The following is a 13,836-nucleotide window of genomic DNA, read 5'->3' as shown; positions in this document are numbered from 1 at the left end:
CAGAGACATTGGTTGTAAAAATTCTTTCCCAGTTTTCTGCTTCCCTCCTAAGCTTTGTTGCATTGGCTTTGTTTGTACAAAACTTTTCAATTTAATGTAATCAAAAGTATCCATTTTGCATTTTATGTTTTCTGTCTCTTGTTTGGTCATAAATTCTTCCCTTCTCAATATATCTGAGAGGTAAACTATTCCTTGCTCTCCTACTTTGCTTATAGCATCAGTTTGTATCATCTGCAAAATGGGGATCAAATTAGCACCCATCTCATAGGTTTATTGTAGAAATCAAATGAGATAATGTATGTAAAGTGTTTTGCAAATGTTAAAGTACTATAGAAATGTTAGCCACTATTAGCTTCCTATCATTCACAAATTAACAGAAGACAAATCCCCACACAACAAATACAACTTGAGAATTCAACAAATTAGAATAGGAACATCATCCCAGACAAAACTGTTGCCCACAATTATTTGAACATTAACATGGATCCCTTTAAATGTGTGTGTGAGTGTGTAAAAAAACCATATCCAAGTAAAACAAATACATTTGCCATGTCAAAAATTTACATCTCTTATTCTGTACCTGGAGTCCATCACCCCCTTCTTCAGGAGGTAGGTAGCACGTTTCATCATAAGTTATCTGTAATCCTAATCCATAAAAATTTAAGAATAACTTTTTTATAATGGATATTACCATAAGCAAATGCTTATTACAATATCTTCAAGGTATGTTGAATGAAACTTTCAAAATGTAGAGACCTTGTGAAAGAAATCAAAACCTTGTGAGGACAGGATTAAGTACAGATCATACCCACCATCCTGTCTACTAGCTCATTTGTGCTACACAGCAGTCCCATGAGGCATGAAGAAAAGATGGTATTAACCCTGTTTTGTTGATTAGAAAGCTTAAGGGTCTTAATCATAGATTGTTGAGTTGGAAGAAACATGAATGAATGAATGCATGAAGCATTTATTAAGCATTTACTCTGTACACAGCACTGTGGTAAGTACTAAAGATAAAAATAGAAAAACATGACAGTCCTTACTCTCAAAGAGCTCACATTCTAATGGAGATAATGCATATGAAAGGTTTCTGCTGCATCAGATGGAAAGGTCCCATGGTCCTTACCATACAGTAGCAAAGCTGATGGTAATACCTCTTTAATGTTGTTTCCACTGATAAAATACCCGTATCTTATCTCTAACCATTTGATAGTGCCAAAGACTGGTGGCAAGAATGTTCTTCTATGGAACTTTAGTAGCTTTAGCACCTCCGGGAAAAGTTGACAGGTTACATCCCCACAGAATTTTCTTCCCACGATGGTGGCTCCAAGCACTATGTTGGAAGCCTATTCCCAAGGGCTTTGGGTTCAATATCCTGGGCTGCCTCCATCTGTGGAGTTTGGTCAAGATGATAGTGGTAATTTGACTGACCTGGCATATGCTGCTTCTTGACTCTCCCTTGGGGTACCTTGCTGCTTCAGCCATCAGATATAATTTTACTCTTACCTATCTCTGCAGCATGCATCTTTTCTATAATGTCCCAGCCTTGTCTAGCCTTGTTTTAAAGATTTCTTGTGACAGGGAGCTTAGTATCTTCTTTGAGGCAATTTATTTAATTTTTGGACAGTTCTAATTGTTAGGAAAATTTTCCTTTTATGGGCCCAAATCATTCCCCCTATAGTTGTTTCATTTTTAATTTTTTAATCCTTTGGTCCTAATTCTGCCCTAGGAAGCTAACCTCAACAAGTCTAATCTTCTTCCACACAATAGTCCTTCAGGCATTTGAAAGTAGCTATCATGTCTTAATCCCAAAAGTCTTTTTAAACTTCAGCATACTAGGTAGCAAAGGTAGGCCTTCAACTCCACATCTCTTGGCTCTAATCCAAAATGCTTCATAGGAGAAGCTAATTTGCTTTTCAAATATTAAGCCATCGGGAAACATCCTAGAAACCCATTGGTTTTTATAAAATGCGGTATTAAATCAGAGAAATTTTTAGTACATGTAGAATGGTTATATCAGAGAATGAGTTCCTTCCATACTTGGTGGTCATAGTGGAATGAATAGCTCTTTAAACAAGTTCTCTAAGTTTCATGTTGGAGGCCTACAGGACTGAAGCAGTTATACTTTTTTATGGGAAACCAGGGCAAAACTCAAGGCCAAATGCTTCAATGTTACAATTCAGACACTGATTGAGGTAGAAGGGCTCAACAGTGTTTTGGTCTGCTTCACCCTCTAGGTAACATATTTCATGTCCTGAAAAACACAGCTGCCGTGGAAAAAGGAGCACTGATTAGATTTTCTAATGGAAGTGGGGGAGCCAGGGCTTTCTCTGTAGAACAAGGCTCCTTCTGTTCTAGCCTGAGCCTACCAATATCAGTTTTAGAGGCTCCCTTCAGAACTGCAGATAAAAAAAGATACCCAAAACAGGCTAGGAGTTTGCAGCTCTATATTCTGAGCATGAAGAAGAACTTCATAATGATTAGAACTGGCTCAAAGTAGAATAAGCTGCTTCATTAAGTAGAGAGTTTCCTGTAACTAGAAGGCTTCATGAAGATGTTGGGTGACGATTTGTCAACAATACTATAGAAGAGATTCACGTGTCAAGTAGGAGCTGAATATAAAATGAAATATAAAATCCTCTGACTTTTATCAGTCAACAAGTACTTATTAAGTGCTTCCTATGTACTAGGCTCATCTTCTAATCGGAGAGAAAACATGTAAACAATTTTACAAGAGAAATAAAGTGTAATTAGGAGGTCATGGCAAAGTGAAGGCACTGGTAATGATGAGGAAAGGAGAAAGGCCTCTAACAGAAGGTTGAATTTAAGCTAAGACATGAAGGAAGCCTGGAGGTAAAGTTGAGAAGAGAAAGCATTGTAGGCATGGGGGACATCAAGTGATAAAGCAAAAAGTCAAGAAATGGAAGTTTGTTTCCAAGGATCAGCAAGACCAGTGTCACCAGATCATTCAGTCAGTGGAGGGGAAACATAAGAAGACTGGAAAGGTTGCAAGGGCTTTAAAAGTCAAACAGAGGATTTTATATTTGATCCTGGAGGTAATAGGTAGCCCCTGGAATTTTTTAAGTGTGTGTATGGGTGGGGGTGGGGCCAGGGAGGTATGACATAGTCAGACTTATACTCAGAGAAGATCATTTTGCTGGCTGAATGGCAGATGGGTTGCAGTGGGGAGACTCTTGAAGCAGGGAGAACAATCATGACTATTGCAATTGTCCAGGCATGAGATGATGGAAGTCTGCATCAGCATGGCATCTGTGTGAATAAAGAAAATAGGCTGCTCACACATATGTTTATATGTGTATATATTTATAATTACATACATGTATATATGCATGTTTGTGTATATATATATGCCCACCCCATATATCTATATACATATGTATATTTATATTTCTTCCAACAGCCCCAACTCTGTCATCCCCACTTTATAACTTATCTTCAATCTAGCTGCCTCAAGTCTCTCCCAACTCTTGTTCATCCTACATTCGAGGACTGACCATGTCACCCACTCTACTCAATAAACTCCAGTGGCTGCCTGTCATCTCTAGGATCAAATACAAAATCCTCTTTTTGATGTTTGAAGTCCTTCATATATTGACCTGATCTCACTCCCACCTTTTCAGTCTTCTTACACTTTACTCCCTGCCACATACTCTTCAATCCAATGATGCTGGTCTTTTTGTTGTTCCATGAACAAAATATTCCATCTCTTGGCCCTGGACATTTTCTCAGGCTGTTCCCCTTCCCTGGAATGCTCTCCCTCCTCATCTCTGCTTCTTGACTTCCCTGGCTTCCTTCAGGTCCCAAGTAAAATCCATCCTTCTACAGGAGGCCTTCTTCAACTCCTCTTAATTCTAGTCCCTATCCTCTCTTAATTATTTCTTATTTGTCCTGTATGTAGCTTGTTTGTACATATTTGTTTGCTTGTTTTCTCCTCCATTAGACTGTAAGCTCCTTGAGGACAGGGACTGTCTTTTTTGCCTCTTTGTGTATCTTCAGCACTTTAGCACAGTGCCTGGCATGTAGTAGGCACTTAATAAGTATTTATTGGCTGACTCAGAAGTGTTTAAAGAAGGTAGAAATAACAAAGCTCAGCAACATATTACATGTGTAGAGTGAGTGCAAGATTGTTCAGGATGACACCAAGGCTAGGAGCTTCAGTGACTGAGAGAATGCTAGTGCCCTAGACACTAATAAGGAAATTAAAAAGGAGGTAAGATAATGAGTTGTTTTGAGACATTAAGTTTGAGAAGCCCACAGGACACCCAGTTTGAGGTTGATGTCCAAGAGGTAGTTGGTAATGTATGTGTGGCTATGCCCTTTAAAACACAGCCCCTTCCCACCTTTCTGATCTTTGTCGATTTTACCCCCTCCCACACACAAGGCCTCCCTATAATACAGCTACAGCGGCCTCTGTGCTATTCACACACATTGCTTCATTCTCAACTCAGCGCTTTGCCCTAGCTGTTCCCTGTGCTGTTCTCTCTTCTCACCTCTGCTTCCCAGCTTTCTGCAGGAGATCTTTCCAGGTGTTTGCTTTCCTTACACCCCAACCTCCTTCCCTCATTCCTTTAATTTATGCTTTTCATTTATGCTGCATATATCATTCGTGTGTGTGTACAATATACATACATTCATATTGTGTGCGTGTATGTGTATAGTCTCCATTAGAATACGAACTCCTTGAAAGCAGGGATCATGTTCTTCCTTTTCTTTGTATCCCCAACTCTTACCATAGTGCCTAGCATATAGTAAGTGCTTAATAATGCTTGTTGGATGAATTAATAAATGAAGCTTTTTATTAAGTACTTACTATGGGCCAGGCAACATGCTGAGCTCTAAGGTTAAAAAAATATAAAAAATAAGACAGTCTCTGCCCTCAAGGAATTTATAATCTAATAGGGAGAAGATACCCCATATAGGGAAATGGTAGCCAGAGGAAAGAATCAAAATTCCATTTCTGGGAATTTGGGGGAATCTAGGGAATCAGAGGAGTTGTGAGTTAGATACATGGTCTAGAAACATGCCTTTTCTAGAAACAATAAGGGTATTGATTTGATTACTATTCCTAGGCAAGAGATGAAAATTTGGGGCAGGGGAGGGGGGTTTAAATGGATGACTTAGCCTTAGGGCAAGAGTTCTAGAGGTCAGTGGGTTAACTTCTCCAGGGACTGATGACACAGATCCTGGAGGTCCAGTGTTGGTGCCAGCCCAGGTAGAGAGAAGCATGGCATCAGTGGCAGGGGCAGAAGGCAAGATGATCTGGGTGGAGATGACCTGTAACCTTCCTTGCGGCTCTGAGATTCTATGATTATAAGTGTCACATTGCTGAAATAGCAGCCTCTTAGACCATCAAAGCAGGCTCAGAGAGGTTAGATAACTTAAAGAATTTAGATCTGGAAAGGACCTTAGTTATTATTTAGTCCCTTATTCTATGGATCAAAAGAAGTGATATACCCTAGGTGACATGATTAAAAAAATTAATGACTGTATTTTGGGGATAGGTTATAGCTCACATTTATGAAATGTTATAATTTTCCAAGTATTTTACATGCATTAGCTTGTTTGATACCTTATCTCTTTTGTGAGTTTTTCATATGTTTCATCCAACTTTTCCAATCCACAATGACCTCATGTCTTACATTTCATATGAACTATATAAAATCCTTTCTTTCTTCACCTCTCTCGCTCTTCTCTCTTTCCTCTCTGTCCCTTCCCTCTCTATTACCTCCTTGTCTTTTCTCTACTCATTTCTTGAGGTTTTGCTCCACAGCTCATTCTACAAACTATATTTTCAGATACTGAAACAGGACTTGCTTTTGACAGATTGTTCTGCCATGTTGACATCTAAAATCATGAACTGAAAAAAAAAATCTATAGATGTATATAATGAAAGACAGTGCCCATTTTATATAACAGTTGAGCAAAACTTGTAGTATTTCATCATGATTGAACTAATGGACTGTCAGCTATATCTCTCGAGGGATAGATTTATCTTTTATTGGCCAGTGTTGACAAGCAAACTATAGTCCGTGAGCAACATTTGAAGAATAAAGTGCTGATACAAGGCATATTATATTGACATTTCTAAGTTCACCTAATATTTATTTTATTCTGTGACCTGCTTGTTTTTAATTATGTAATAAGCTCCCATCAAAGGTAAATGTTGAACCTAGGCAGAAATGTGCTGACTCATATGAGTAATTCAAGACTTTGGTTTTTTTTTTCTCTAAATACAATTTCATTGTTATTTCAACAATAAAGTGAAAATAGTGAAATAGGATACTGGACTGGGTGTTGAGATTTTCGTTCTAGTCCTGGCTCCCTGTGAGACCTTGGACTAGTCACTTCCTTTCCACTGAGCTTCAGTTTTCCAAATCTGTAAGTAGATTGTACAAGAGAAACATCATCATCATCATCATCATCATTAATTTAATGAGCTTAAATAAGAAGCATTTCAAGATAGTATTAACTTTTGGCCTTCAGTTTATACCAAAAATTCTATTCTCTATTACTAGATGTCTTCTGGAAATAAATAATGGGCGACTAGGTCGTGCTGTGGATAGATTTGTAAGTACAATATTATGTTGGGGAATTTTTAAGCACAATAGAGTACCAGGCCTCAAGTCAGAAAAACGTGAATTCAGGTCTTCAGACACTTATTAACTGTGTGACCCTGGATAAGTCATTTAACCTCTGCTCAGTTTTCTCAACAGTAAAATGAGGATAATAACATAATCTACTTCACAGAGTTCTTGTAAGGATAAAATAAGCATTTAGCACAGTATCTGGCATACAGATGGTGCTTGATAAATGCTTGTCTTTCTCCCTTTCCCCCTTTACAGATTGCTTATTCAAAGCTCAGTCAGTAATTCGGCTTTCAACAATGGTGTTCCCGACACACCCAGGACAACCACAAGGTTTCTTGCTAAGATATTTCATTTCTTCTCTAACTGAAATTTGGAACTTTTGCCTTTAGAAAAAGAGCAGCCTAATGAAGTCCTTTGAGAAGAGTGGAAAAAGATAACTCTAAAACAATCCTGATGTTCAGTTGGTACTTCATCAAAACTGGTTCTGGTTATAGTAAGTATAGATCATTTGGAAATAGAATCACAAAATAGAAACCTACATGAAAAAAGTCCACCAGGAAATGCTCCCAGATATATCGCAGGTTTGCCTAAAGACCCATACAACAAGAATATTGTATTTACTAAAGATAATAAAATAATTTAATAAATTATGTTATTTAATAAAGATACAAAATAAAAATATTGTATTTAACTAACTTCAAATTTTTGTTTTGCTTAATGGTAGCACAAGAAGAAGGAATCAGCTATCTCAAGTCCTTGCAAACTACTATTACTAAAATTACCAAGTTCTTAGTAGGATTACTAGTCTTCTACCACCACAGAATATTTGGGCTGGGATGATCCTTAGAACAGAGGACCTTATAGCTGGAAAAAACCTTACAGGGCATCCTGCCCAGTTTCCTCATTTTATAGTTGACGAAAGTAACTCAAAGGTTGACCCAGGGTCACACAGTGAGTGATGGACAGAACTGGGACTAGTAACTAGATGTATTAACTGACAGTCTCATATTCTTTCCATCTTTCTAAAGCTTTCTTAATACTTCTGAGGAAGGTTTTAGAAAACTCACTGCCCAAGAGGGTAAGCTGAAACAAGCTCATTTGTATTGATGTTCAATATAAAAAAAAATATTAGTTACTACCTACCCTAGTTGGCAGTCACATTCTTAATTGTAGTACGGTCAGAGTTCCATTCCCACAGATGGGTATTCCCTTTGTAATTCTGCCCTAGGCACTCAACTGACTGATTTGAGTGGGCATCCCTCTCCTTTGAGAGCCTGCCCTTTTCAACAGCTGCCTAGAGAGGGAAAAACACACACAGAGGCTGATAAACTAGTTGAACAGTCTGGATACCACCCTTCATTTTTTTCCTGGGTAGATTTAAAATAACAGGAAAAGGATTCTTTTCTTTTCTTTTTTTAAGGTGCCTGGGCAGGAGAGGGGATGGGGGAGGGAGGGAGGGCTGTTGGTTGTAAAGCTGCACTGGTAGTGCTTTCTCAACATGTTACTCATGGCCCAGGGCCAAGTTCTGCATGTGTAAGAATTAAATCACTCAGCAAATAGAAAGCTTTGCCTGTGGTCACTTCTTTTATGGAATAAAGCCTTTACAACACCCCCTTTCATGCTCTGCCTCTATTAGAGACTGTTGAACACTCCTCGAAGCAAAGGTCAGTGATATAAATGCAATGAAGCCACAAAAAAAGGCCTGTTAACAGACCAATTGTGCTCATAAAAATCCACAAGCATGAAATAAAAGACCTACAGTTTCATACTTGGAGAGGGAGGATTGAAATGGATCTTGATGAGGAGCCAGAAATTTAGAAAATTGAGAGTGAGAAACAAAAGATTTGAGATGGAATCTGTTCTTTGGATGCTGCTCATTGCAGACTCTGGCTATGACTTAATGACTAACTTACATGATTTGGGCTACTTATTAGATTAGCATATAGATTAAAAAAAAACTTTGATCACTGAATCATTGAAAAATCATAGAATGAATCCAATTTATGTAATCTCAATTATTCAGGAGCTAATTATTCCATTTTAGGATAATTCAGATCCTTTGTTTGGCCTTCCATAGTTGTAGATTGTTAGTATTGGAAGGAGTCTTAGAGATCATCCAGTTTTGATATCCTGGGACAGCCCTGGTTAGAAAACATTAATTCAAACCCTACCTTTGTAACTTACTAGTTGTGTCAGCCAAGGCATTTTACCTCTCTCTGGGCCTTAGTTGCCTTATTTGTAAAATTATAAAATAAGATAAGATGCATTTTTTAAGCTTTAAGTCTGTTTTCTGTAATTTCTAAGGCCTTTGAGCTCTAGGATCTAGAATGCTTTGACTCTGAGGGTTGATTCTGTAAGATGATTTGGGAATCCTGATTAGTATAACCAAAAATATAGAAAATGTAATTAATAGCACAATACTTGTAGTGTTTTTATTAGAACAATCATTGTTTCCATAGGATAGTTTCAGGTTTCTTATTAAAATGGCTATCAAAGTGAACTTAGCCTTGTTTTCATCATCTCTAAACTGGAAATGATATTTGTAGTATTATCAACCTCATACAGCTACTGTGAAAAAAAAGTGCGTTGTGAATTATGAAGTGCTTTGTAAAGCTCTGCTACTACCTATCTCTATTAATGTGAGCAAACCATTTTGGTTTTGGGCCTCTTTTTTTTTTCCTTTTTAAGGGTAATGAGTTTAGGATAGATAATCTCTGAGTTTCTTTCTTACTCTAACATTCTATGTTGTAAGATCTCTTTAAGTTCTGATATTTCATAATTTTTGAAGCACAGATCCTCTCCACAATTCTCTCTTATTTTAACCATAATCAAGATTATATATCTGTGCATGGGACACAAATTCTAAGCAACTTTTGTAGTTAGGGAAGCATACAAAATCAAAGATTATTAGCAAGCATTAAATTTCATATCCTTGTTTCTGTGATTTTATACAAAATATTTTTTCTTCACAGCCTTGCTTTCCCCAGAATTTAATTCCCTGATTTGACATTTTGGTGTCAGATCTGCTTTTAATATTGCTCTCTCCACTAGCACAACACATACTTTATAAATCATTATGCAATCAGCAAAGCTTCTTTGGTTGAAAAAAAAGGGTAGCTTTATCACTGAAAACATTGGGTCTTTGTGCTAAACATTCTTTGCTCTTTTGAGAGTGAGTAGTCTAAAACATATTTAGAGGGAATCCATCTATTGACTGAAATTCTTCATGTTCTGAAAGAACATTCCATAATATCAAAAATAGCTTCTAACAACTATCTCGATAGAGTCAAATAATTTTTTTAAATGTTCATTTGAACACTAAAAGGTAACTTGGATAAAACTTTTAATGGCAAAAGAAAAAATTCAATTAAGATCATTCTTCTAGAACCATCAAATAGGCATGCTAAGGATTCAACCAGAGTATATTAGAATGCTCAAATTGGAAAGGACCTTAGTACATAGAATGTTAGAATTTTCTGAAAGGAACCCTGCTGGTCATCTATCTCACTCTGTTACTTTTTAGAGGAGGAAACTGAGGCCAGAGAGGTAGAGTGACTTGCTAATGTGCTAGGCATTAGCAGAGCCCAAACTAACAAAAATAACTTACACTTATTTAGCACTGCATTAACAGAGGAATGGTATCCAGAACAAAGAAGGTTATGGTCTCTTTGTAGTCTACCACAGCTAACATGATATAATTTTTGGTATCATATTTAAGTAAGGAAATTGGAACACAACAGGAACAGGGTGAACATGATGCTGAGTGTACTAGACACCATACCATATGAGGATCAGTTGATAGAGTAGGAGATTTTAGGCAATAGAATACATGACTTAGGTATGACATGGTAGCTAACTTCAAGTATTTGGAAGGCTGTCTTGTAGTGGAGGGATTTGACTTGTCTGCCTGGTCCCAGAGGCCAAACTAAGAGGTGTGGTGGGAGTTAATGAAAAGGCAGAATTAGGCTCAATGTAAGTAAAACATCCTGATGGAATTATTTGAATGTGAAACTGGCAGCCTTGGGAGACAGTGAACTCTCCATCATTGCTTGTGACTAGAGAATCACTTAAGGTCCCAAGATAACAGTGTTTTTTTTTAATAGCCTAATTCCCTCATTTTGCAGAAGAGGAAGCTAACCCAGGGAGGAAGCTATGTCTTATTTCATTCACTTTCAGGAGAATGACACCTATAGTAGATAAGGATGGAGACTTGACCTGTGATATCATCGGCATTGAGATCTTCTTAGTTAGAAAACACTCTCTACTAAGGCAACTTGGCACCTTCTGTGCAATTTAGTGCCTAAAGCACTGAACTCAGGGTCACATAGCTAGTGTCTGAGGTGGTACTTAAACCCAGATCTTCCTGTCTTCAAGCATAGTTCTCTGTCCACTACAGCACTGCCTCTTGATACCCATAATACACACATCAAAGCTGCACATTTACTCTATCCTCTGACTGAATGTACTACATTGTGTCCAAAGCTATTTTGAGAGAGTAGGCATGAATAGATAAAAGACAAACTCGAAGCACTGACCCCTTGAATAGATTTTCCTCTGTCACATTCACATTTTCTACCAAAGTTGATTGGTGATAAGATATAAAAGATTTCCTTAGGGAAAGAGTAGTTTCAATACAGGTTGCTTCCAACTTTCCAAAGTTTGTTCCAACATAATGAATCTAAGTTGGTTGCTGGATAACTTCCCAGTCCACAAAAGGTTATTTAATCCATGATACAACTAAAATAGTACATATAGTATGTAAAGCTCTTTCAAACTTGAAAGTGCTAAACAAATCCAGATACAGAATGAACTTGTGGTTTCATCAGTATAGGGAGCTTCCGGTGAAAGAATTCCTCTACCAATTCATGTGAGCATCTTCTCTGGAACTTAAAATCTTAGCTGCCCAGAACATGGAGAGATTCTATAACTTGCCTGGGTCCAGTTTGTGTCAGAAACAGGTACTTAAACCATAGGATCTGAACCTCATAGTCATGTCTTCCTGTGAGAGCTGTGAGGCCAGCTCTATCCACTATGTGATGCTGCCTCACTTTGCTAGATAAACATCAGTTATTGTTTTTTGTCGTTTTCATTATAGTTTTTCTCTGAGTCAAAATCTTGTTATCTTTTCGAAGTGTGACCCTGAACTTCTCATAAGCTAGAATCCTATTAAAGCCCTTATAAATCCTGAACCTTTTGAGCCCAAAGCCCAAATATTTAACTTCTCTAAATCCTAAGGGAAGCAAAAAAAATTAAGGACTGAGGACTAGGCAGATCTCATGACGGCAAAACAGATTAATCCCATCAGCAATTTGTTGTTGAGGTATGGGGGCTGTGATACCTGAAATTCTGGAGATGGAAATAGAGACTGGGCAGGGGGCCCCATTTTTCAGTAACATTTAAGGACAGGTATTGCATGCAGAGGCATGGAGTATTGGTCAGGGAGTATCTGTACATGTTGGTAGAAAGCCAACATGAATGAATAATTTCAATGCACTCAAATGACTATAGACATGACAGCCAATTTATTTCTTTTTAATAGATATGACACAGTTCCAGAAAGTAATTTTTTGTATTTGTCTTCTGTCAGATTTTTGTCAGTCAAAAAACATTTCTCCAGTAGTCTTTTAATCATCCTGAAGGCTCCTTTGATAAAATGTTCTTGATGTTTGTAACAAAAGAGATATGCCTTCAGCATTTTTTCTGATCTATATGAACAGATGATTTTTTCTATACTTGAGAGCCAGTTTGCTAGCTGTTTCTGGCACTAATTGCATGTTTTCCTATTCCAAAAGGCCTCCTGTAAGGATCTTAATAGCTACACCACAAAGCAGACTGATATGCATATATAAATGTTGTGTTGATAGTTTTGCAGAATGCTATTTGGTTAAAGCTGTCAGGGATTTTTGAACCAGCAAAGTTGAATTACTCCCTATATTGTAATTTCAAATGCTACCTCCTTTAGGAAGCCTCCCCTAATCTCTCTCTCTTCTGCCACCTTGGTAATGACCTTTTCCCTCAGACCTCACAGAGTCCTTTAATGCCTCTCTAATGTGCTTATCATGTTGTATTACATATTATAATTATCTATGCTTAAGTCTTGTCCCCCAACTATATTATACAATTCCATGAGGGGAGGACCTATATTTTATGTAACCTTTATATCTCCCTGAAAGTCTAGCACAGAACACTGTACATGGTAGGCTCTTAATAAATATTTGTTGAATGAATGAATGTATGAGGCCAATTTGAATGCTCTACAAATAAAATGAGTTAAAACATAGCCTGGCCACTTGAGAATAGTTGTATTGCCTTATCTATGTGGCCCCTTTAGTGGGGGAATCTCCCCAAAAGGTCCAGGAGCTTGTAGTCAGCTCCAGTCAAAGGGGAAGGGAATGGTACCCTAGTCTACCTCTGTAAGGAGGGAATGCACCTCTTTTGTGGCATGTCCCTCTTCTCTGTATGCAATAATGTTAACCTGTGTGTTTTGAGAAAAAAATCTCGCAAACTGTGAAGCCCTCTATAGACGTGAGTGGTTATTAATTCTCATATGTAACAATTATAACAAATTCATATTTATAGTGTGCTTTAGCCTTAAAGTCATACTTATATATGTCTGTCTTCATTCTCTCTTGTCAGATGTGAAATAGAATAAATAATAAGTGATGTATCTTTAATTTCTCCATGTCCTGAAGAGCAAATTCTAGTGCAATATAGGATGATCCAGGAAATAAGTGGTTACTTATCAGAGCTTGGTAAACAAGAATGTTTCTGGAAAGTAGAGACCTTGCGTTTCATGAACATTCATTTTAAGCTGCCCTGGAATGCAGAGGATGAAGGTGTCAGAAATGATTGGGATCAGCACACCAGAATAACTGAATATGTTTAGTCACAGGGCTTCTATACTCCCAGTTCATGAAAATCACTCCTAATGCTCCTAGTTAAATTTGTTTCCAATAGTGGGGTTGTCTGGTATGGTCTGTTTAGCAGTAAAAAAATAATGTAGATGATTTAGCCTTTTGTTTAATTTCCCTGTTTTTCTTTGCAGCTCTGGGAAATGCCAGTGTAAAGTGGGTGTTGGAGGTTCCAAATGTGACCACTGCCAAGATGGGTATTATGGCTTCAATGAGAATGGCTGTCTGCCCTGCCAATGCAATAATCAGTCTGTCACTTGTGATCCCCTCTCAGGTAAAGCATATCTTCACTCCAAGATGTGAAGTACTTAGCCTTT

General features: G+C 37.6%; 1 protein-coding gene across 1 annotated transcript in view; it reads left to right on the top strand.

Annotated features, from left to right (window-relative positions):
- Window positions 1–13,836, top strand: part of MEGF9 (multiple EGF like domains 9) — a 127,272-nt gene that overhangs the window by 90,960 nt on the left and 22,476 nt on the right. The window contains exon 3 of the mRNA XM_036749483.1: window positions 13,654–13,793. Coding sequence (XP_036605378.1) covers window positions 13,654–13,793 — 140 coding nt within the window. The remainder of the gene's footprint in view (window positions 1–13,653; window positions 13,794–13,836) is intronic.

Source organism: Trichosurus vulpecula, chromosome 3 (assembly GCF_011100635.1).
Source record: "Trichosurus vulpecula isolate mTriVul1 chromosome 3, mTriVul1.pri, whole genome shotgun sequence".
Taxonomy (NCBI): domain Eukaryota; kingdom Metazoa; phylum Chordata; class Mammalia; order Diprotodontia; family Phalangeridae; genus Trichosurus; species Trichosurus vulpecula.
Note: the sequence above shows the minus strand (reverse complement) of the source record. Positions and strands in the feature narration are given on the sequence as shown.